Source organism: Meriones unguiculatus, chromosome 9 (assembly GCF_030254825.1).
Source record: "Meriones unguiculatus strain TT.TT164.6M chromosome 9, Bangor_MerUng_6.1, whole genome shotgun sequence".
Lineage (NCBI taxonomy): Eukaryota > Metazoa > Chordata > Mammalia > Rodentia > Muridae > Meriones > Meriones unguiculatus.
Window position 1 is genome coordinate 2,244,514 of NC_083357.1, and position 25,330 is coordinate 2,269,843.

General features: G+C 39.0%; 2 protein-coding genes and 1 long non-coding RNA gene across 3 annotated transcripts in view; 1 reads left to right on the plus strand and 2 right to left on the minus strand.

The window, feature by feature from the left end:
- Wdhd1 (WD repeat and HMG-box DNA binding protein 1) overlaps positions 1-4,428 on the minus strand; it is a 42,151-nt gene extending 37,723 nt beyond the window's left edge. The window contains exons 1-3 of the mRNA XM_021641266.2: positions 4,136-4,428; positions 1,736-1,847; positions 132-283 (exon numbers count right to left, since the gene is read on the minus strand). Of these exons, the coding sequence (XP_021496941.1) occupies positions 132-283; positions 1,736-1,847; positions 4,136-4,212 (341 nt within the window). The 5' untranslated portion in view covers positions 4,213-4,428. The remainder of the gene's footprint in view (positions 1-131; positions 284-1,735; positions 1,848-4,135) is intronic.
- A 145-nt stretch (positions 4,429-4,573) lies between these two features.
- On the plus strand, positions 4,574-24,269 carry Socs4 (suppressor of cytokine signaling 4). The gene is made up of 2 exons (XM_021641264.2): positions 4,574-4,791; positions 17,521-24,269. The coding sequence occupies exon 2, from the start codon at positions 17,601-17,603 to the stop codon at positions 18,909-18,911; it is 1,311 nt and encodes a 436-aa protein (XP_021496939.1). The 5' UTR covers positions 4,574-4,791; positions 17,521-17,600; the 3' UTR covers positions 18,912-24,269.
- On the minus strand, positions 9,480-17,862 carry LOC110550952 (uncharacterized). Its single transcript, XR_009594143.1, has 5 exons — positions 17,753-17,862; positions 14,876-14,976; positions 10,930-11,092; positions 10,353-10,473; positions 9,480-9,675 (listed from the first exon to the last, which is right to left on the minus strand). It is a non-coding gene; the product is annotated as an uncharacterized LOC110550952 (long non-coding RNA).
- Positions 24,270-25,330: the final 1,061 nt, after the last annotated feature.

Below are 25,330 nucleotides of genomic sequence, written 5' to 3' on the forward strand. Positions count from 1 at the left end.
CTAAAAGCAATATATATTTTAAATCACAAGCTTGTCCTCCAAAAGCTTTATTAAAGACTTGGCAACAACAATAAAGGTGGATGGTACCCTAAAACTACAACCCTTCACACAGCGTGTGGAGCTGAGCTCACCTTGACCCAGCAGCAACCTTACTGCCATCATTACTGAAGACCACATGGTTTGCATTTGTAGTGAAGCGTGTTAATATGCCATCAGGGACTCCTTCAGGGAACGTATAGACTTGGACGGTGTTATTAGAAACTGCAGCGACCAATTTTCCATTCTTAAAGAAAAAAACAGTTAGACGTGCTGGCATAACAGATCCAAATCAGTTAATAATATCTCCATAATGAAAAGTCCTGGAAAAAAAACCACAGAGCCTTCTAAACGCAGTTCACGTAGAGAGAACTTTTCAGCATACAATTCCCTATAGTAAACCCTAGTGAGAAAAATATCCTAGCTTTAGAAAACCTAATTCTGCCTTTACAAGCCACTCTTGTAGCATGTAATTTTTCTTTTACTTTTGGTAAGAAAAAGTTATATTTTAAAAGACGCCATATATCAAAAACACGAGGAAACACGTTTTCATAGGAAATCTTTTCAGTGCAGAAAACATCAAAAGAGCCACTATAGTACCTCCCTCTCCATGTTTCTACAACATAATTATGCCTTCCAGAGCAGGGTAAAGACAACAGCAGAATCCACTACTGAGATGGAGTGACATGGAGACAAGGATTGATTCAGACTGTGATGACCAGAAGGCAGACAAGAAACAAGTTTATCCCTCATAGACCAGCCAGAGTAAAGTCTGTTGCCAGCTTAAATCTCAGACTGTTTGCCTCCTGGATTGTGAAGCAATCAAATGTTTTAAACCACTGAGTTTGTGGTAATTTGTTACAAAGTAATATATAAGACCTTATTTGCTTTTCCTTCCTGATAGGCTTTTTCATTACAAACACAAGGCATAATTATTATTGGAGGAAAAAAAAACACAATATAAGAGTGCCCTGGACAAAGATGGAATTTTCTACTCTATTAAGGTAATCTCTTTTAACATTCAGAGATTATGTCATTTTAACTTTTTCCTAAACGCATGCAAATAATTTGTATTTTTAAAACTTTAAAAAAATCACAGTATACAGGTATTTCTATAACTTTTAATTTTTTCACTTATAAACATCTTTTCTGATGCAGATATACAAAAGCTATCCCGTTTTAGTAACTGAATATTTATTTTGTGGCTTTATCACAAAATAAAACGAATTCTCTGAGAATTCCCTCAATTGCTTCCAACTTTTGCTATTACAAACAGTGATAATGGGTTGGGATGTAATTCAGTTGGTAGAGTGCTCTCCTGGCATGCACAAAGCCCTGATTTGATCTCCCCAGGACAACACAATCCTACCATTTGGGAAGTGGAAGCAGGAGGATCAGGAGTTCAAGGTCACCCTTAGCTACATAGTGAGCCTGAGGTCAGCCTGGCCTGCAGAAGATACTGTTTAAGAAACAAACAACAAAAAACTGGGGAGAGAAAGAAAAATGAATCACATATATTCAAAACTTCTATTAAGAAATAATTTTACTACCCGGCTCAGCAGTTAAGAGTACTTACTACTCTTCCAGAGGACCTGAGTTAGGTTCCCAGCCAGGGAAAATTTATGTTTTTATATAATTTTTTTTCAAACAAGCATAAAAGTCATATACCGTCATTTCCTCAACCAACTGAAGTAAATACCTTCAAAGCACATGAAAAAGCCTTTTCTCCAACATTAATGGACTTCGGATCATCATCATCCAAATCTTCCCACATCCTCACATCACCATCACTTCCACAAGTCACAATAAAGCTGTGAAAGACATACACATATTAAAATGTCACCCAGTTTCAGGAAAACTCTTTATAAGATGCTGTCTTTATATATTTTGAAACAAAAATCAAGACATTAGTGAATATTTTTCTCATTTTTCCAAATAAACATCAATAACAAACTACTAACTTCCCATTCTATAAAATGAAATGAGTTTAATGTTTTGAATAGTTCTTCCTTGTCATAAAATTATTTCTTAGTAATAATGTAAGCAAAAGGTGAGTACATAATCTCTGCAACAGCTGGGACCATGTTTGCCTCAGTCACCGTGCTGTCTGCAGTACCAAACAGCATGGGATACATGGAATTATAACAAGTGTTCGCTGAATAAATTCATGAGCTCAATTATCCAAAAATAATTATTAAATTAGCTACATGTATCTGTTATTCTTTTTTTTCATCCTCTCATCTCCCATTCCAACACTTTTGTTCATTCTTTTTATGTCCTATCTGGACACATATAAAACTGCAAATTAAATAAAAACAGCATACAGCAAATGGCAAAAATAAATGAATAAATAAAGAGAAAGGAAAGGAGGGAAGGAAGGAATATGAATAAAATGAACATTTAGAAGAAAAAATGATCAATTCTCACACGAGAAAACGGAAGCGTCATAAAGTGTTTATCTCAGTGTTTGGGAGGCAGAGGCAGCCTCATCTGTATATTAACTTTGAGACCAGCCTCTGACTAGGACACCAGCATCTAGGCAAGATATGTTCACTTGGGTGGACATATGTGGCATGACAGCACAGGGTAACCAAGTGCTGTTTGGGTTCAAGGTCTATTCCACAAAGGGAAACCCATTCTTGATATGGTGAACCCTTTCAAAAGCCAATGCAGGGGTGATCATAGAACCGAGAGGGTACTTAATACTATTAACCTGCCTTCTAAATATTTATGGACACTACAAATGCTACTCTCAGCGTTTATTTCCAGTGAATGTAGATTCATGACTGCTTAAGGTGCTGACAATAAGTGACTTCTCAGTGTTGAGGGCCTAAACTAGACATTTACATTATGTTTTTCTAATGCTCAGGGACCACTGTGGAAGAGGAAGCTACACAATTCTGGGCAAGACAGCCATTGCAAACTTCAGCAACTGCTGATGTTTATACTGGGTCTACCCAAGAAGAGACCAGTCAACAGCCAGGCACAGATGAAGGCGGGCTAAGAGAGTTCTATCCCCCACTGCTGAACTACTGGCTACAGACAAAATTCATGAAGAGGGAGTCATTACCTTTAGCTGTGTATCTAACTCATGCCCTCGACTCTTCAGACTTCTTTTTTCTTTTTTTTTTCGTGAGCTGGGGACTGTAGTTCCACTAAGCCACATCCCTGGCCCATCTTTATTTCTTAACACCTACTTGAATCCTCAGTTCTCACTTCAAGGCACACTTCCTTAGAGAAGCTTTCCTTCTTCAGCCTAGATCAGCTTCCCTGCCCATATGATTATCACTGCACAAATCACTTAATATTTCTGATTATTTGTAAATATATATTTATTTTGTATTTGACTTATGCCTGATGCCTAGCAATCCAAAAAGACCTTAACTTCAAAAGAAATGGTCATGGCTTGTTGTCATCATCTCTAGCCCCCAGAACAGTGGAGTCACATCTTTTTTTTAATGGACCAATGAACAGAGAGGTGTGGCACCTTTCTGTATGGTATGGAAGCCATAGAATTGGACAGTTATAGACAGGAATGGCATTTAGAAAGATAAGCGGAAAGAACAGGGGGGCTGGAGCGTTGGCTCAGACCTACAAACACTTACTGATCTTTCAGAGGCCCTGGGTTCGGTTCCCACCACCCACATGGCAGCTCAGATATACTCAGCCACACACACATTACCATAAAACAAAATAAATAGTGTTTTAGAGGGCAGGAAATCGCCTTAAGTTTAGTAAGGAAACAGAAGACGGTCCGCTCGAAGTCAGCAAGTTACAAAGGATGGGAAGGACAGAGCACAGTGCAGAGAAGCAACGTCACTGGTAGCCAAAGGAGGCTACCATTCCTGACAGGACGAGGGATCTGACAAGCGGTGTGCGGTGGGCTGCAGGGGTGGCTGAAGGCGCGCCTCGGGAAAAAGGATTTAACTTTCCTGACACCCCGGACCGACCTCGCCAGTCCCAGGCAAACGGGCCTGCGGAGGCGGACGCTCTCGCGCCTTCCTCCCGCTCCCGCCGCACGGGGCTCCTGGGGCTGCCGACGCGCCGCGGACGACGCTGGCCTCCACGCCCGAGCCGCCCCGTTCCCAGACACGCTCACCTTCCAGAATCATCGAAGCAGACTTCGGTGTGTCCCTCGGTGTGTCCGTACCTCGTGGGCTTCTGGGCGGCCGGCATCCTTCCCCTCCCTACCCGGACGGTTCTGTAAGAACTGGTGTTTGCCGGGGAGGTCGTCTGCGCGGTCCGTTCCCTCAGCCGGGGGCAGCCGCTCGGGGCGGCGGAGGCGAGGTCACTCACGTCGGGGAGGTGACCGGCCTGTGTTCTGCAGGCTCGGGCGACGCGAGCGAGGAGCGGCCCGGGGCGCCGAGCCTCGGGTCTGCGGGAAAGGCGGTCCTCGCAGCGACGCTTCCCGCGCTCCGGCGCGCTCGCCCTGTGCGCATGCGCGGCTCGCCCCGCCCGGAGCCCAGCGAGGTCGCCGGGTGGTGGCGTCAGCGGCGCGCGCCGCCGCCCAGTCGGGAGCCTGTGGCCCGGGCCGTCCGGAAAGAAAAGGTGGCGGCTGAGCCCGGAAGTGGTGGCGGTCCCCGGGGAGCAGGCGGAGACAGCGGCAGGTCTGACCCCGGCCTGGCGGAGGGGCGGGGCGGGGGCCGACGGAGAGGCCTCGGCCTGCGCGAGCTGCACGAGGAGCGGGAGTGGCCGGGCCTGCCCTCCGCGCCGGAGCGATGGCGGTGGTGGTGACGGCGGCGCTCGCTCGGAGAGGTGAGACGGGAAAGGGTGGGCACGAGGGCTGGGGTTTAACGTCCGCCCTTCCAGGCGCTCCTCCCGGGCGACCGCTCGGGCTCCTCGGACGGGGTAGACCTCGTCAAGCCTTTATTCCTGACATCCTAGTGCCCTCACTTTGTCATTTCTGTAGTAATAAAGGATGGATTAATTTTTGTTTTTTGCGACTCTAGCTAAATGATGCTATTTGGTTAGTTCCCACCCAAAGTTTACTGAAGTACATTTAGCTCAAAAAGAAGGGTTCTAATTCATTGTTAATTGCTTCCTTTCATCCTTGCAGTCCGTAACACATCCTGTGCTAAGTCAGGTCTTGGCCCGTCAAGTTTATGCTTTTCTTGTCGTTCTCCATATTAGTAAATTGATCTCTGTTGACAATTATGACTTTTTTTCGTTAATATTTATCTTGGGAAATTTCTCTGGGTTTTTGTGGAACCCACCGTACAGTTTCAGTCAGACTCATTATCAACTGGGACATTTTTCCATTGTAGAGGTAGATTTTCCTGTTCTTCAATCTGGATTCATTCTTAAAAGTTGCAAGCTTACTCGAATCATGGTGTTCTTGCTATAGTGGCATTTTGTGAGGCATAATAAGAAACAGTTCCAAATCGACGCTCAGATTTGTAGATGAATAAAAAGGAAGAGCAGGTGGCTCAAATAGAACCTGAGGGGTTTGCTTTTGTTTTTGGGTTTTTGTTGTTGTTGGTATTGTTTTTTCAAGACAGGGTTTCTCTGTGTAATAGCCCTGGCTGTCCTGCACTCTCTTTGTAGACCAGGCTGGCATCGAACTCACAGAAATCCTCCTGCCTCTGTCTCTTTAAGTGCTGGGATTAAAGCCAGCATAGTGTGCCACTATGCCCAGTTTGAGATTCTTTTTTAAATACCCTACTGTTAATTTTCAGCACGAATGATCGTACCTGAGATGATGGTTTCGGAGTAACTTAGTTGTATTTTGAAATTATTCAGTCTTAAGGTTATCCAATTTATAATTATTTTGCCCAAGTAACTGGACAATATTATTAGGTACAGTGTGAGGTTCTAATTGAGCTGATACTCATTTATATTTTGAATATACCATAATGAGATTTCAAAATAATGCTTTTCAGAGCCCAACATTCAGAAACTTGAAAACAGGAAGAAGAGTTATAGCTATAAATACTTTAGACATAGTATATCAGTAATACCATTTGATTTTAAAACTATGAGCGATGTCAGCATGCCTGCCCGTTCTCTCGGCCCTATCAATCAAGCCATTTTCACAGGTTAAGATAATATTTCCTTTGCTGATTTCATTGGTATGAATAAGCTTAAGGATTAAACAGTTCTAGTTTTTACTTTTAACTCTAGTCTACTGTGTGACCTTGAGTGTGAGTGTCTGTCTTTGCTTTCCTGTCAGATTTCTCACATCTAAGCTGTCAGTGATCCTCAGTTCCACCAAATTATTGAAGTACATAGAAGATACTCATGAATGTCTAAACTGTTAAGGCCTCACGTTACTAGCTAGGCAATGGTTAATGGTTTTGTTTACTTTGGGCATTAGCCTGTAAAACTTTCAAATGTCAAATGCCTCTAAAACTATGAATGCTACCTTCTGCAAGTTTAGGAGCATGTTGAGGGCAATAGATTTGAAGCAATATGTGCAGGATGATAATGTAGTAATGAAATTCACATAAGTAAAGTTCTGCATTGCAAAATTGTCAGGTCATCTAAAATACCATGCTTTAAAAGAAATAAATCAGTATACCTGTAACTCTGATAAAGGTCCCAGAATTTCCCAAATGAATTATTTATTCCAAGTGCATATCTCATTGAAGTTGGTATCTGAATGAACTAACTGAAAACAATGCCAATATTGGAGATTCAATTTCACGGAAATTTAGTTTGCCCTGCTGTGACCACTTTAATACCCTGAGGTTCTCAAGGACAATAGGTTGAGAAAACGGATATATAGCATTCTAATAAAAATAAAATTATATATAACAATACCATACGATCCTACGCAGTTATCTAAGAGACTATATATCATTTTTGCCTACAGAAGAGGTTATTTTTTTTAAGATTTTATTTTTAATTATAAAAATGTGAAGGTAGCAGTATGTGTGCCCCCAGGACAGAAGGCACTGCAAGCTTTACACTAATATTCTTAATTCTGATTTTCAAGGGCTCCAATGGCAGAAGTGGACCTGCAATGCACCTTTCTATTTCAAAGGTGGCTGAATGGAGGCTCGGGTAGAAGATTATGTACATCACCTTGTTATGCTGTAATAAGAATCTTACCATTAGAACAGTAAATAGCAAAAAAAAAGAAAAAGAAAAAAAGAAAAATTATTTTTAATTATAAAAATGTGTATGGTAGGGGTATCTGTGAGTGCAGTGCCTGCAGAGGCCAGAAGAGGGCATCAAATTCCCTGGAGAGTTACAGGCAATTGTGAGCTGAAAGATGTCGATTTTGGGAGCAGAATTTGGGGCCTTTGCAACCACAGCAAATATTTATAAGTACTCAGCCATCTCTCCAATCCACTTCCTACAATGTCTTTTTAATAGAATATATACTTGATGTAAAAACATTATTACTATGGAAGATGAGGCTGGAAGAGAGGCTAACAATAGCTGAGGAGAACCAAGTATTGAAAAAAATAACATTGATTTTTTTTTAATCTCTCTGAATATATTATGAATGAGTGCTAATAACACTTATTCTGGGAGTAAATGATACTTGTATAAACCCAGTAAAGTATAAAAGAGATCTAGTATTTGATTTTTTTATTACATTACACTACTAGATTAATTTTTACCATAGCAAGATAGATAGTAGTATCAGCTTTTTAATATCATTTTCTCTGAGAATTTTATACATTGCATTTTTATTATATTCATCACCACCTCACTGTTCCCCTAACTCCACCCAGATCCAGCCCTATCTCCTTACCCTCTTTCACCTTGGTGCCCTCTACCCTGCCTCATAACCTACCATTGTCTAATTTGTGTTGCCCTTATACTTACAGGTATAGGGCCATCCAATGGGACATGGTTGCCTTATCCTTAAAGAAATCTGACTTGGCCAGGAGTGGTACAAACACCTTTAATCACAACACTTGGAAGGCAGAGGCAGGTCAGCCTGGTCTACAGAGTGATTCCAGGACAGCCAGGGCTATTCATAGAGAAACCCTGTCTTGAAAAAACAAAACAAACAAACAAAAAGTCTGACTCAGGCTAGGGAGGTTAAGAGAGCTGGTTGTTCTTCCTGAGGACCAGGGGTTCAATTCCCAGCACCTACATTGCAGCTCACAACTGTCTGTAATTTTAGTTCTCACACACATGCATGCAGGCAAACACCAGTGCACATAAAAGAAGAGAGAGAGGGAGACCCGACTTTTCCTCCCCTAGAGGCCATCTGTTAAGGATGGGGTCTCATAAGTACCTCCCCCTCCATGCTAGAGTGGTAACTGTCTTGATGGTGTGCGGGCCGTCACAGCTGCTGAGTTCATGAATTTGATGGGCCTGTCATATCTGAGACACTCTTTCACTCCAGTTCTCCCAACCTCTGGCTCTTAGGATCTCTCTCTTTACCTTCCACAGTGGTCCCTTAGTTTTGGGGTGTATGTGATAGAATGTCTTATTTGTGACTGAACACTGTTGACACCTGCCTCTCTGCTTTGATCAATCAGTAATTACTTTGTTAACCATCAGCCACTGCATAAGAAACTTGTCTGATAAGGTCTGAGAGATGTACTGATCTCTTGGCGTAGAAATAAGAATTTAGAAGGCAGTTTGTTACTGTACCCATTTACCAGAGTAATAGTAATACTTCACCCCTGGAGCCTTTTAAGCTTCCCAGACACATTCGGTGGCTTTGTTGTTTTGTTCAGACAGTCTCACTATGTGGCCCACCTGGCTAGAACTCAACTAGGTAGACAAGGCTGCCCGTGGACCCACATAGATCAGCCTGCCCCTGCTTCCCAAGGGCTAGACTTAAGGCATGCTCCACCACACCTGGCTAAAACTCAAAATTTCTCCAAAGTCCATACCTCCCAGTATCAGACTCCAGCTCTTCACTAACCCAAAGCAGGCTACTCTACCACCTCTAGACTGAGCTCTTGCCATAAAAGTCAGTTTAACAAAACAGTTATGACGGAGTTGCTCTCAAAATTGTGTAGTCCATACTAATCTCAAACTCTGTATTCTATTTCACACCTCCTAAGCCCTGGAATTATAGGTTGTGCTACCACAGATAGCTTTTAAAATTAAAACTGTAAAATATTTAAATCTAGGTTTACATTTTATTAGTATTTTGGTGAAATGTGTTTCCTACCCTAAATGTAATCATATATAATTATTATAAAGTAGTAAAAAGAATAATCTATAGTTCTTCAAGTTTTACTAAAAGGAAAAAAACCTGGCATAGTGGCCCACACCTTTAGACTCTGCCCGCCACCCCCCCCCCAAAAAAAAAAAAAAACCTTGCCTAGTATTTCTGTTTAAATCTTGGTTAAGTTAGCTTGTAAGGTTGCTATGGTGCTATGGGTGGCTAGAGAGATAGTTCAGAGGTTAAGACTAATGGTTGCTGGTTGCTCTTTTAGAGGACCTGGGTTCAATTCCCAGGACAAGATACACAAGCAAAATATCCATAAACATAAAATAAAATGAATTATTTTTAAAAACAAACTAAAAATTTTATCACTAAAAGTTTATTTTTACTCAAAGTTTTATTTTTACTCAGTACTTTAAAGTTTGGGGTGGAGAGATGGCTCATCAGCTCAGAGCACTTGCTGTTCTTTTAGAAGACCAGGGTTCAAGTCCCAACACCCACGTCTGATGACACAGGATTCCAGAAGATCTGAAAGCCTCTTCTGTCTTCTGGGATGCCTGCACACATACACAAACATGAGGCTTGTTTAAAGGAACACATTTAACTAGAGAATAATGTGCTTTGTGCTTTATGGTATTTTAGAAATACTGGAGCTTTTTCCATTTCAGATTGTTTTGTTTTGTTTTGTTGTGTCAGTCTCTCCTGTAACTCCGCTGACCTTGAACTCCTGATAGTCCTACAGCCACCTTCCAAGTGCTGTTATTTTAGTCATGTACTTACATGCCTAGTATATGTTCAGACTTTCATGATAAATTTTTGTGCAGTTTCTAGCCTTAAATATATACCTATTATTGCCTCTCCTTCCTTTTTTTTTAAATTTTGCCACTTGTTTACCTCATTTTTATAAAAGTCCTCAATAATCTTTATTTTGCTTAACCTCAGTGAATGATGTTTTCATATGTTTCAATTATGACTGTGTAAAATGTGCCCTGATTTTACAATTGAGAAAATCAGGTTAAATTAGAGTTATACTTTTTGTGTTTTGCCAGTGTTGGGGGTTGAGCCCAGAGCCTCATGCATGCTAATCAAGTTCACTCACCTGTACCTCCTTTCTTTTCTTAAGTTTACTTGAATATTCTATATGCTAGTGAATACATACTATTTTGTAATTAAAAATTAGGAGGAAAATGCTTCTTCTATGCAATTTATTTCATAAAGCATTTTAAAAACATACCTTCAGTGTTTTGATTCCTAAGATTCTGTTGCTCTGCCTTCTACTTGAGGCCAGGTTTTGCTGGTAGTTAGGACTGAGGGCTAGGGCTGAGTGTTCCCAGATTCTTGACCTCTTCAAAGAACTAAAATAAAAGCCCACACAGATTTGCAAAAGCAGCAAGGAAAACATTTAAACAAAGCAATGAAAAAAGCTCATAAGGCACTGTTGGGAGAAGTGGGCCTCATGAGCCAAGGTGCTCAAGAGCCCCGTTATCATTTAGGGCCTCTTTCTATGAGTTTAAGAGAAAAAGGAATTTTGTTATAAGGGAGCATGGTAAAGGTGGTTTCCTGTCTAATATAGATTCGTTCATATAATCATTTTTCTACTCTGTTTCTTTCCATAATATCTCACTTTAATGCCATGCGCATCCAATTATGCACAGTTTTGCTTTATTACACTTGTACCTTGTCAGTTTATGCAGTTCATAGTCCCTGCAGATGAGGGGCCTATGCTGCCTAGTGCATTATGAGAAGATGGAGGTTGTTCCATAAACCCAGTCAAGTCCCAAGTTACTAACCTGCTTTTTCCCTGGGCTTACCTCCGTGACATATCCTTCCAGCCACTGGTTTTCTGCTTGCCCTTTAGAGTAGTAGCCGACTTCAGCTGATAAATGTTTAGATGTATCTCTTTGTCTTTGTTAATAAGCTCATGGAATGTACATGCATTTTAATGTTTCTCAAATTCTGTTCTTCAAAAGGCATCTGTGGCAAATACAAATAGATTTCTTTCCTAAAGGCCCTCGGGAAAACTTCGTTCATGTCATGGTAGTCTTCCCGGAGGCACTTCTTAAACCTCTTTAAGAAGGGTTCCCCACCCTTTTCCCCCAGAATAAGTATTTGTTTTGAATTATTTTATTTTGACAAATAGCAATTTTATATATTTATGGAATACAATGTGATTTTGATGGATATATACATAATGATTCATTCAAAAGTTAATATAACTTTTTAATAAGAAAATTAAAAAGTCTATCTTAGCATATTATTAAATATACATTACTATTAACAGTTGTCACCATACAGTAATATAAACCACTGAAACTTCCTCTTACACAGAATTTTAGAACTCTTGTTTACTGGAATATAGATTGAAGAGTCTGGTATGACTAAGCTAGTCCAGTACAGACAAGGCTACACAGAGGAACCCTGTCTCGAAAAAACAAAACTTAGTAGAAAATAAATGTAAATTTAAAAAATTTTAAAAATTTATTAGAAAAAAAAACTAGGGAATGAAAAATTTTTTTATCTCAAACATTTTTTCTCATGTACAAGCTGTTTTCTTTCTCTCCTTTCTTTCTTTCTTTTTCTTCTCTTTTTTTTTGGTGTAATATTCTAAGGAACTCCTCTTTTGTCTGCTATACAACACATTTCATCTGTGAAGCCTAAATGTTTGTCCAGCACCCAGCTTAGCTAGCTCTAACTGAGTGCTTTGGTGGAGTTTGGGGCAGGCGGCTACAGGTAAACATGGAGTCACAGCTTTTGTAGGAAAGGTCGTAGGGCTGGAATCGCTGTCATAATGATAGTGTACTTGCGAGTTGTTTAGGGTGCTGAATCCTCTTCAGATCATATTTATTTTAGATTAGCAGTAGAAATTAGAATTCCAGTCTTAAGTGTATATCAGCATTGTAGGCACAAGTAGTTCAATGAATAACATACACATATAAAATAGGCTCTATTATACAGCAATATAGAGATTACAGATTAGTTTTCCATATGTTCAAGTCTTTCATTAACTTTTATTTTCTGTAAAACTCTTGGGTTAAAATTACCTTCCTAGTCTTACTCAATAAAAATATTAGTTAAATCTTTTGTTAGTGAAATTATCATGTGGACATTGATTTTTATCGTCATTGTCATGCCAGTTAAATCTGGAAACTTGCTTTCTTGAAGTAGCTCTTACGTAAACTTGCTTTTTAAACACTTGCCTTTTGCTCATTAAGAAATAATGGCTTTTTTTCAAATGTCACTGCTGATTCCCAAGGGCTGTGGCTCCCTTCATAAAAAATTAATATTGAATCAGAAGCCAAATCAGCTTTTTCCAAATGATTCTTTCCTCTTCTTAAAAAAAAAAGAAAGATGGGAGTTTCTCAGCAGCTGTTACCATCTCCAGTTTGTTAATGTCTCTCCAAGTCCTGCAGTGATTTTTGTACTACACAAGATTGGTGATAAAGTCACCCAATCATTCTATATCTCTTCCTCTACATAAAGTTTGCTTAAATTCCAAGAATTGGCTTAGGTACAGCATTTGTCCAACAGGCATGAAGCCTTGGGCTCTAACCCCCAGCCTTATAAAAAGCAATGATCATGACAATAGAAGACATTTTCAAGAACTAATGACTGGCTATTTGGAGCTGTGTTAGTCAGTGTCTTAGTGCTGTGAAGCGACATCATGACTAGCAGCTCTTATAAAAGAAAGCTTTTAATTGGGGCTGGCTCACGGTTGCGGAGGTTTAGTTTGCTTTCCTCATGGTGGGGAGCATGGCAGCATGCAGGCACATGTGGGGCTGAAGAGTAGCTAAGAGTTCTACATCTGGATCAACTGACAGCAGGAACAGAGAGGGACTGGGATCTTGCTTGGACTTTCGAACTCAGAGCTCACCACTAGTGACACACTTCCTCCAAAAAGACCACACCTCATCTTTTTAAATAATGTCACTGAGCATTCAAATAGATAAGCCTATGGGGGCCATTCTTACTCAGACCACACAGGACCTATGTTAGTTTTAGTGAGAACAATATAATTGAATTTTTATATTTTTAAGAATTTGGAGCCAGGCGTGGTAATTCCAACACTTGGAAGGCAGAGGCAGGCAGATTTCTAGTAGTTCAAGTCTAAGCTGGTCTATATAGTGAGTTGCAGGCTAGCTAGAGCTCCATAGTGAGACTGTCTCAAAAATAAATATTTTTAAATGATTTTGGGGTTCTAGGAATATACCTCATTAAAAGAGTGTGTGTGAATCCTAGGGTTGATCCCAAGCACCCCAAGTCTAATGAGACTTGTGAAAGATATTAGAATAATCCTTTCATGTGTCTTTAAATGAGAAGGTACAAGAGGCTTTGTTGTTGTTATTATTGTTTTAACATGCTACATTGTTGTTTGTTTGACTATTTGAGACAGGGTCTTCTGTAGGCTTGGCTGGCTTCAGACTCACCCTGTACCCAAAGATAAGCGTCAACTCCTGATCCTCCTGCCTTTACCTCCCAAATGTACTAGTAGTACATTTCTGCCAGCATGTGCAGGTCACATGATGAATTCTTTCTCTTTCTATACAGTGGAGACACTTTGAATATCTTTTGCAGCATGATCTGGACATCCCAGCTGTCTTTTTCTGGTATCTTACTGCAACTAAGGGCTTTTCTAGTAGTTGTTAAGAAGTTACCTGTGCTATGGAATAAACTATTAAATCCTGTCTGCTTAGTAGCTTTGGAGTCACTTGTTAGCTCAGTAAAAGGGAGATTAAAACACTTGCCATTTTGTGAAAGAAAAATCTTTGATTTTGATTTCTTTTAAAAGTTTAACTTACTTCTTTTTAAAATATTTTTATTTGTGCATATGTGTGTGAGAGAGACAGAGGCAAAAGAGGGCATCAACAACCCTGGAGCTGAAGCTAAGGGAGTTATGAGCCATGTGGTGTCGGTGCTCCCCGATTCTGGTCCTCTCGAAAGAGTAGCAAGTGCCCTAACCACTGAGCCATCTCTCCGGCCCCCAAAACTCAACTAACTAATTGAAATACTGTATCTTGAGATAACTTGCAACCTTGGTGCATAATACAATTTGCAGTCATATCTCAATACAACACATTATAAAGATTTTTTTTTTAAACTTCAAATACTATAATCCAGAAATGAATTCCCTCATCATACAGACAGTTGCCTTACACAAAGTAAATAAGACAGGAATCAGACTGGCCTGACTCTTCAGTATTTTAGGACTCCCACTTTTACCTCAAGGGTAACATCAGGCAAATTACCAGATGACAGTGAGTTATGAAAGTGTCATCAACCATATAATTGATTTCTTATATTTTAATTTCTAGGAAACCAAAAAATTCAACGTCAATTTTCTTTCTACTTTGAAAACTATAGCAGTTGCATGATATATTAGACCAGACATTGATATGGCAAAAATCACTTTATAAAATTAGTATTTCTTAGTCTGACATGATACCTTCCTATATTCTTAGCATTTAGGAGGCAGGGGGGTTAACAGGTGGCTACGACCTGGGCTACAGAGTAAAAGAAGGGTTGGGGTGTAGTTCAGTGGGATAGTTTTCCTACCAGGAACAAGGCCTGCTCAGCGCTCGGCAGGGGGTGGGGGATGAGCTCCTCAGAGTTGTCATCTATTCTTGCTTTAATATGCTGTATCACCTTCTTAGTGACCTTTCCAAATACTAATCTGTTTCCCACCAAGATTTCTGACCTTGGCTTGTGTGTCTTGCGTGTCTGTTGACTGGCTGCATCCTAGCAGTTTGAATCTCAGCTCACCTTTGTCAGGAGACCTCCTTCTGTCTGTTCCCCAAAACTCCTCCTTTCCTGGTTGCTTATCTTCTTGGTTTGGATGTCATGTTTCTCCTTTAGAGAACATCCTATTTGTCATGAAGTAAAGTTGTTAATAAATATAAAATTTTGTTTTATCCTCCTGTTTGATGCTTTGGCTAGTTTTCCTTCAGAGTAAGAAATTCAACTCTAGCTTCCAGTGTTGTTGCAACCGTTTCTGTTGTAATGCTTTCCTTCGCAGAGTTACTTCAACATAAGTTCACTCTCCCTTATCTATATTCTTGGGGCCAGAAGTGTTTTCAAATGTTGTTTTCCCAGATTTTAGAATTTACATTTATATATATATAAGGAGCCCAAGTCTAAAAAATTCATTCATGTTTTCCATATAATCCATACATATAACCTGGTAATTTTACATGGCATTTCTAATGTTCCTGTGTTTTGCCTTCAGCCAACCACGTGGCCAAGTATGGAGTCTTCCACTGGTAACAACATGCCGATACCTTAAAAGTTTGATATGTTGATCATTTCAGATTTTATATTAGGGATCCTCAAGCTATCTTTATTACTTCTAGAAGTCTAAGTTTTTAGAATGATGTACTATTTAGCAGGCTCTTTGACTATGGAAACTCATGTCCCTCTGTTCTAAGGAAAAACAATACTGCTGAATACAATGGCAGTGCTAAGTGATGGTGTTACCTGAAAAGTGAGGTGAAGTTAGGACTTTATTTTAAATGTACTACTTTGAAATGTATTAGTCTGTACCACACCACTTGACTGTTGAGAGTTTTAATGTTCTAAAATTAACAAACCTAATCATAGTTTAACATGTTGAATGACTGATTTTCCTCAGGTACAAAATTTAGCTTTCATTTGCAAAATAATTTATATTATAGGACCCTGCCTCTCAACCCCTTACTCAACATGTGCTTCACTTAAAAATACTTAGGTGGGGCCAGAGAGACGTTAAGAAAATGCATTGCTTTTACAGAGGGCACTGCTCTTGCGGAGGACCTAAGACTGGTTCCCAGCACTCCCACCAGGAGGCTCACAACCACCTGTACCAGCCTCAGGGACCTGCATGCACAGTGTGCGCATAGATACACGGGTGCACAGACACAGAATTCAAAATGACTAGAATGTTTTTATAGAAACACTTGTACAAACTCATTATAAATTCAAGTATGTAGAGCCAGTGAATGCCCTGGAGAAATTTACTCTTTGTTTTCAGGTGGTTAAGAATGTAAGAATATTATGTGAGTAGAATACTTATAAAAATGCAGAGGTTGATAATGATGTAACTAGTTATTGAAATTAATGGGCAAAACTCATTTTGGAATATTTACTTGACATTTTTATTGCTCAGTGGTAATTATTTACTTAATAAATTCTAAAAACTTTACAAATTAAAATTGTTCTTATTTTAATCAATAGAAATGGAAGCAAGAGGGGCAGGAGAGATGGCGCAGCAGTTAAAAAAGCACTGACTACTCTTTCAAAGGACCCGGGTTCAATTCTCAGCACCCACATGGCAGCTTACAACTGCCTATAACTCTAGTTCCAGGGGATTGGTACACATATGTACATGCAAGAAAAACACCAGTGCACATAAAAAAGTAATAAAAAATTATTAAAAAAGAAATAAAAACAAGGGAAGAAACAATACAGAATAGTCTCAACCACTAGCTCATAGATTTTGTTTCTTTTTTTTATTATTATTTTATACAGTACTTTTCCTGCATGTAGGCCTACATATCATAAGAGCTCTCCAGATCTCTTTATAGATGGTTATGAGCCACCATGTGGTTGCTGGGAATTGAACTCAGGACCTTTGGAAGAGCAGACAGTGCTCTTAACCACTGAGCCATCTCTCCAGCTCCAAAATATTTTTTAAGAAATTTTTACTATTTGCACAGTATTCTGCCTGCATGTATGCCTATGTACCAGAGGAGGGTATCAGATCTCATTATAGACTGTTATTAGCCACCATGTGGTTTCTGGGAATTGAACTCAAGACCTTTGGAAGAACAGCCAGTGCTCTTAACCTCTAAGCCATCTCTCCAGCCGGTAGCTCATAAATTTGTAACTGTTTCTTCTTATAAAGAATTAACTGGCCTGTTGTGAAATAAGAAAAATAAAGAGAAAGTCAGATATAGTGACACATGCCTGAAATTCTAGCATAGAAGCATAGAGTTGGGAGCAGGAGAAATGTTGCAAGTTTAAGGCCAGCCTGGTCCACATAGAGGTTTCCAGATTGGCCAGGTCTACATTGCAAGACCCTGTCTCTGGAAACCAATAAAAGAAAAATAAGGGAAGGAGAAATAGGCATAAGATATACTGCAAAACTAGGAATTGTTTCTATCCAAGCATGTATTGTGGCCAAGATAGGACTTATGTTGGAAATTAGCTATGAGAAAGGAATCCATTATCTTGCCTCCATGGTACTAGGAAATATTACCCCAGTACAGTAGAGCAGTGCATTAGAGTGGGAACAAGGCACCTGGAGCTGCGTTACATGGCCAGCATTCCCTTCATGGCCTGATTATGGTTTTCACCTGTCTCCAAGCGAGGTTTAATGTGTAACTAGACTAGATGAACAGGTGGCTAATGACTTCCCTTTTTCTTTTTCTTAGATACATCCAGAAAGTGCCCAGAAGAAACGTCCTCCCAGAAAACCTGAAAACAAGTATTTATAACACTGGAATTTGCAAAGATGGCTGAAAGCAACAGTAAGAATGTAGATGTGCGGCCTAAAACAAGTCGGAGTAGAAGTGCTGACAGAAAGGATGGTTATGTGTGGAGCGGAAAGAAGTTATCTTGGTCCAAAAAGAGTGAGAGTTGTTCTGAATCTGAAACAGTTGGTACCATTGAGAAAGCTGAAAGTCCTCTGAGGAGCCAAGAAAGGAAGCTCAGCTGTTCGTCCATTGAGTTGGACCTAGATCATTCCTGTGGGCATAGATTTTTAGGCCGATCCCTTAAACAGAAACTGCAAGATGCCATGGGCCAGTGTTTTCCAATAAAGAACTGTAGTAGTCGACACTCTTCAGGGCTTCCATCTAAAAGAAAAATTCACATCACTGAACTCATGTTAGATAAGTGCCCTTTTCCACCTCGATCAGACTTAGCCTTTAGGTGGCATTTTATTAAACGACACACCGTTCCTCTAAGTCCCGGTTCAGATGACTGGGTGAGCACAGACTTATCTGAGAATAAACTGAGGGACGCTCAGGTAAAACGAAGAAACACGGAAGAAGACATTCCCTGTTTCTCACAAACCAGTGTCCAGCCTTGTGTCCTAACTACCAACAGTGCTTCATGTACAGGTGGTCACATGACTGGCTCTATGATGAACTTGGTCACAAACAGCAGCATAGAAGATAGTGACATGGAGTCAGAGGATGAAATTATAACACTGTGCACAAGCTCCAGAAAAAGAAACAAGCCCAGGTGGGAAATGGATGATGAAATCCTGCATTTGGAGGCACCTCCCAAGTACCACACCCAGATTGATTATGTCCACTGCCTTGTTCCAGACCTCCTTCAGATCAGTAACAATCCGTGCTACTGGGGTGTCATGGATAAATACGCAGCCGAAGCTCTGCTAGAGGGAAAGCCAGAGGGCACCTTTTTACTTCGAGACTCCGCACAGGAAGACTACTTATTCTCCGTTAGTTTTAGGCGCTACAGTCGTTCTCTTCATGCTAGAATTGAACAGTGGAATCATAACTTCAGCTTTGATGCCCATGATCCTTGCGTCTTCCATTCTCCTGATATTACTGGGCTCCTAGAACATTATAAGGACCCAAGTGCCTGTATGTTCTTTGAACCACTTCTATCCACTCCGTTAATCCGAACTTTCCCCTTTTCCTTGCAGCATATTTGCAGAACAGTTATTTGTAATTGTACGACTTACGATGGCATCGATGCCCTTCCAATCCCTTCTCCTATGAAATTGTATCTGAAGGAATACCATTATAAATCAAAAGTTAGGTTACTCAGGGTTGACGTGCCAGAGCAACAGTGATGGGGAAAGATACGGACTTGCATACATATTTTCACTTAATATTTTATTTTTCTTAGGCCTCTTTGAATTTTTTTACAAAGGCAGTTGGAATCCAAAATAAAACTTGTCCTAAATTTTAATGCCAGATCAATTTATTTTTTTTTATGATACACTTGTTATATATTTTTAAGCAGGTGTTTGGTTTTTATTTTTACCATGTAAATTATATACTTTTAACCTTAATTTACATGTGGTCCAGGCATATTTGAAATTTCAAGACATTGAAAATACATTTGAATATTCTGTATTTTTTTTAATAATCTTTTACTCTTTCCTACATGTGAAATATTTTGCTAATCTATGCTATCAGTATTCTTGTATGGTGGAATAGTTACTTATCCCTTTTTCATTTTAAGGTTCTTCAGTAAAGATGAGTGTTATAATCCATCTGTTATAATGTATTTGACTTTTATAATTTGCTAGTAGGAATGTTAGATAACAAAATGGTTTAAAATGAAAATGTGTTTTCATTTTAACTATTAAGTAAATAATACTTGCTTGTTAAATATTATTTGTTTGTGTGTTTGTTGATCTGGCCAGTGAGAAAAGAGAATGTTATGTTGTAGAGGTGCACTTGTTCCGCAGTGTTCAGGATTGCCAGGTAATCCAAACAGGGCATCCCCTCAACCTGGAGGAGGTGAAGGGGGACATAACCTAATTGTGTTTCCTTCTTACTGGAAGCTTTACAAAGCAAAATAACAGCATTAGAAACTTAGAGTTGCTAAGGCAACTACTTAGCTCTTTTTTTAGGAACTCTGGTCCTCAGGTGAAAATATTCAGCTTTTAAACAGCTCCTGTATCCATCAGTAACAAAAGAACTGACGAGTTTCTCCTTATTTTGAATTGCACTAAATAAATATGCAAACAAAAACATGGCTGAATATTTAGGAAGCTTAATGTTCCATTTTTGTCTTCACATCCTAAATAATTATTTTTGCCTTTGGAACTAACATACACTTCATGTGGCTTCAAAAAGGAGAAGGCATGGCAATAGCTCCATGACATAACACACTGGACAGAGGGGCAAAATAACAGTTCACATTTACAATCGTTTTGTTTTGTTTTCTTTTTTGTTTTTCAAGACAGGGTTTCTCTGTGTAATCTTGCTGTCCTGGACTCACTTTGTAGACCAGGATGGCCTCTGCCTTCCTCAATGCTGGGATCACAGGCGTGTGCCCCTGTGCCTGGCTCACATTTACTATCTTAAGGGCAACACCACACTTTAGAAACATCACTGGCCTAGAGTAGGCAGACAAGTGGAATGGTGCCCTACTTCTCTCTCCAGTGACTGCCCTTGACAGAGTGCCCAGTTTTCCTTGTAGTGAGCTATCTGCTTTTTTAAAAAAATATAGGATTTTGTGGGTTTTTGTTTTTTCTGTGTATGATAGTGTCTCTCCGTATAGCCTAGGCAGACCTCAAATTTGAGGTCCTTCAGCCTGAGCTTTGGGATTATTACCCAAAAGGTTTGGACCACCATGAACAGCTAGTAATTGGGTTTTTTCTTTCTTTTCTTTTCTTTTTCTTTTGTTGTTGTGGTTTGGTTGTTGTTTAGTTGGTTGGATTTGGATTTTTTTAACTGGGTCTCTGTAGTCCTGGCTGTTCTGTAGCTTGCTGAATAGTCCAGGCTGTCATCAGAGTCTAGAGATCCTACTTCTTCCTCCAAAGTGCTGGATTAAAGGTGTCTGACACTATGCCTGGCTAGTAATGAACTTCTTTCTTTTGTTTTTCTTTTTCTTTACTTGTTTTGCTTTGTTTTGATAATTGATTTCTTGATATTAGTTCAGCTGTATTAGAAAACTTGCTTCAACCTGGACTCAAGGAACATTACTTAAACTGAGTTAGAACAAATGTTTCTTGCTGGCTCAGTGATACATACCTGTAATCCCACTTTTTGAGAACCAGAGAGATAAAGATAGCTGCATGTTTTAGTCAGTCAGAGCTGTATGGTGAGAATTTGTCTCAAAAAATTTTTTCTTAATTCTTGTTGCATCTATGTTAAGATAGCCTTTCCTGGTCTGGAGGGTGCTATTAATGTAAAGAAAACAGTCTTCAGTAATAGCTTTTACTGATCATGTTGGTTCACGCCTGTATTTCCAGAAATTGGAAGACTGAGGCAGAAGGATTGCCATGACTTCTGGAATAACCTGGGCTACAGAGGTAGACCCTGTCTCCATGCCCCTGCCCCCCCCAAAAAAAAACCTTAATAGCTTTAAATTTTTCAACAATTAAAAAATTAAAATGGGAAAAACCTGTTACCATTCTCTTTTAACTTTTTTTTCTCTCAGTGGTCTAAAGATCATCTTGACCACTATGAGAGGCAGCCACTCAAGAAGTCCCTCTTACAACTGTAATGAGGCCGAGGCTGTGAACACCAGTGTTGAGTAACTAGCTCTTCTAGAGATGATGCTGACCCTGAGAGTAGACAGTCTCCAACTACCTCATCTTCGTTGCGGCACTTTTGTAGTTGCTGAGATGGTCATCTTATTAACCAGTATAACATTTCCTAAGTCTCCATCTTTGGTGAAAAAATTTATAGTGTGTTAAGACTGCTTATAATTACAGCTCTTTATCAGAATTTGATAAAACCTTCTGTTTCTGTGAAACAATTACTTTTAATATTTTTCTTTGAAAGTAACTTTTTATCAGTACAGAACTATCTAAGGGATGACTAGCTTATGAATATTCTGTTAGAGGGTAGTTTTATAAAAAAAAGTGAAATATGTCTTTTATAGTGGTAAAATTAGTGTTTATATGCAAGTCAAGATCAGTAGCTTTTAATATACTTAAGACTGATTGCTTATGATATATTTTCTCTGGCTTTTTATTGTTTTCAATTTCAAGATATTAACAACTTAATATTTTCAAAATACTGCCATATGTGTAGCTTTGAAGTGTGTGTTAAGGACAAGACTCATTCACTCTGAAATGCTTTGTATCTTTCCTTTGGTACTTCCTACAGTGAAAAGAAACTTGGAAAGTAGAGATTTATAAAGATTTGGGAAGAGAATTATTTATTGTGAAGGAAAGAGAAAAGAGTGACGAAAAATTAAGGATTTGAGATTTGGAGAAACCCACTTTGTGTTTTTGTGAAGAACATCAATATTAAAAAACTAACTCAAAAAAAGTTTAAAATATATTTACTGAGTTAAATAGCTAAAATGAAATTAGTTTATGCTAAAAAGCATAAATAAATTCTATGATGTATTGAAAGAAGTCTCAATTAAATGGAAATGTTGTAACTCTTAGGTTGACATTTGAATACTGTAAATTTCACTTGAAAAAGTGTCCAGTGTAGGCCTTGATGCACACAACTTTTAATCCCAGCACTGGGAGACAGGAAGGCAGGTGTCTTGAGAGTTTAATGCCTACCTGGCCTAAATGGTGAGTTCCAGGCCAGCCAGGGCTATGTAGTGAGACCCTGTCTCAAAACAAAAACAAAAGAAGAAAGAAAGAAAAGCAGGCGATGTAGTGGAAATGTGTAGAGTTTATTTGTGAGAGAGAATGGAGCTAAAAGGAACACGATAAAATATTAAAATTAAGAATTTAGGCATTACCTCAGGGAAAAAGCCTTGACAGTGAAAGGAAACTACTTCATCACTAATAGCTCATCTGGACCAGACGCTGAGTGCTTTGGGAGTCATCCTGAACAATCAGGAAATGAACTTGACTTTCCCATTTCTCTTGCGGCCTTTCAGGACAGAGCCTTCTGCTCTTCCTTAAACCTGCATCTTGAGTTATGCTATGATTCCTGAAATATGCTGAATGGGTTCTTTTTAGTTTCCTTGGGTGTTTTTCTACAGAATTATATGTGATTCTTTCTGATACATAACCGTGTCGTTGGCCTAAATAATTAATGAAGAGAATATGTTAATTTAAAGGGGACCTAATAGGAACATTAAAGGAAGCTTTTAGTCAGCCTGTGGCTAGCTAGATTTATTGATTTGGTGAGGAAACCTGTGTTCTTTGCTGACTTTCAGCTAATTGCTAACTCTGGTCAAAGAATGGCTTTCACTTAAAGTTTTGACTTATTATAAATAAGATAAAGAATGTCTTAGTAATTAGAAATCCTTTAAAACATTGAACAAATGTGCAAATAAGACTCATCTTTTTATAAGAAAAACACATAAGCCTTTATCACTTATTCATGAGCTAAAGCCATTAAGATAAATCAAATTATCAACTTCCTGTCTCTGAAGTTTGGATCGTTTTATAGATCCATGTAATAGAGCACTTATTTCCTGTGAAGCAGATGCTTTCAGGTCTCTTCCCCTCTTTTCATTAAAAGTATTTGTCACTTTTAACTATAATCAAAATCTTAATAGACAACTATATTTTTATTTTGGCAGGACAAATTTCACAGAATACCTACTTAATTATAAGACAATCCTGGAGACAAAACAATGTTTAAAATAACCTATGTAGCCAGGTATGATGGTGTCCGCCTTTAGTACCGGCACTTGGGAGGCAGAGGCAGGTAGATCTCTGTAAGTTCCAGACCAGAGTTACATCGTGAGAGCCTGTCTCAAAAAAAAAAAAAAAAGAGAGACAAAGAAGAAATGTGAAGTAATGGTTATCTAATAGAAAAGGCTTTAGGACAAAACTAACTTCAGGATAGTGTTTCTAATTTGTAATTTTGAATGCATTACTTAATCCTAAATCCTCCTTTCTCTTAATTTCCTGTGAAATGTAGGTAATGGTACTGACCCTTGGTTTCCTGAAGGTTCATTCACTAAGAGGTGTTTCTTAGATCATAGTTGAAAATAATTGCTGGGTTGTTATTTGGTACTAATTGAGAATATGTTTTCAAAATAGCACCTTTGTGAAGCATACAAAATCATAATCACTTGTCTGTAGTAGGCTTTCTTGACTTGATCTGACCATGGAAATAACAACAATTTGGTTTTGTGGTTCAAACTCTACAATTATTTAACTGCAATTTCTTCTACCTTAAGATCTGTATAAACTGATGTTTGCCTTATTTGGAAAACTGATTACATTTGCAGGAAATAAAGATAATTTTTGCCATTGTTATAAATCAAATCTAAGCTTTCAGACTTAGGAGTCATGGTGTAAAACTCAAGGAAGTTCATTTAAATTCTGCTGGCTTTGCTAGAATTGAATAAATTTGTTATGAGCCAAGTAATAACTATATATACTTGAATATACAGAGTGTAATGATTTCACAAAGCTATGTTGTCAATTATAGTGTGTGACCCAAACTATTTTCACTTTCTAATCTTGACAAATATTTGAGTGTGGGTTTAAAAATTTTGATCTGAATAAATTTTTGCTTAATTAAATCTTCATATATGAAATCCACAGGTTGTTGTTTTTGAAGATTTGTGTTCATCTGTGTTAAATTCAAGAGTGCACCATGGTACCCTTGTGAAGGTCAGAGCACAGCTTTCGAGGGCAGGCTCTCTTCTGGCTTGATTTTGAGGCAGAAATCTCTCTGCCTCCAGCAGTAGGCGGAAGGAATTGCAACTGCCAGCCATAGCATCTAGATTTTCACATGAGTTTAAGTCATCGAAATCAGATGGGCAGGGTGTTGTTTTTGTTGTTGTTGTTGTTTTTTTTTTTGGCAAGCACCGTTGCTGCTAATCCAAAACCTTGTCCCTAGCCTTTGTGGTTTAGTTTTTCAGAACCTTAATATTATTGGGAGCTGCGGGGGTGGGGGAAATCATGTGGCAGGTGTGGAGGTCAAAGGATAATTTGTGAAGTTACTTACCTCTATCTTTACCTTCGATCCAACCGTCAAACTTCGATTGTCAAACCTGTACAGCAAGCACTTCAACCAGCTGAGCCACGTTTCCGGCCAGTGTTGTATTTTAAGAAGCATTCCTATCTTTGAATGAAAGTGAGGACATGACCACTCCTAGGTATAGTTGAGGAGAGAGGTTTTATTGTAGATAGGAGTGAGAGAACAGCCAGCAGCCCTGGAAGGGTCCAGGCTGCAACTAATGCTAAGACCCTTTAGTACAGTTTCCTCATGTTGTGGTGACCCCCAACCATAAGATTATTTTCGTTTTTGCTTCATAACTGTATTTTTGCTAGTGTTATGAATTGTAATGTAAATATATGCGATCCCTGTGAAAGGGTCATTTGACTCCCAAAGGGCTCACAACCTACAGGTTAAGAACCACAGCTCTCAATTTAAGACTTAGAGGGAATAAGAGATAGTTTATTCTGGAGCCATTCTGAGTGACAATGGCCCCAGAATACAAATGTAGGTTACCTCAAAGTCCATGTACCAACATGGAACCAGTATCACGAGTTTCAAGGCAAATTGAAAATACACTGGTGTGTACGTTGAAGGGACAGGTAGGTCAATATAGCTTTTCTATATGCCTGAGAGGCTTAACGTTTGGATTGCCTGTTAC

Bases quoted from the DNA above. Each gene is read 5' to 3' on its own strand.
- Socs4 (XM_021641264.2), top strand. From the start codon at position 17,601: ATGGCTGAAAGCAACAGTAAGAATGTAGATGTGCGGCCTAAAACAAGT.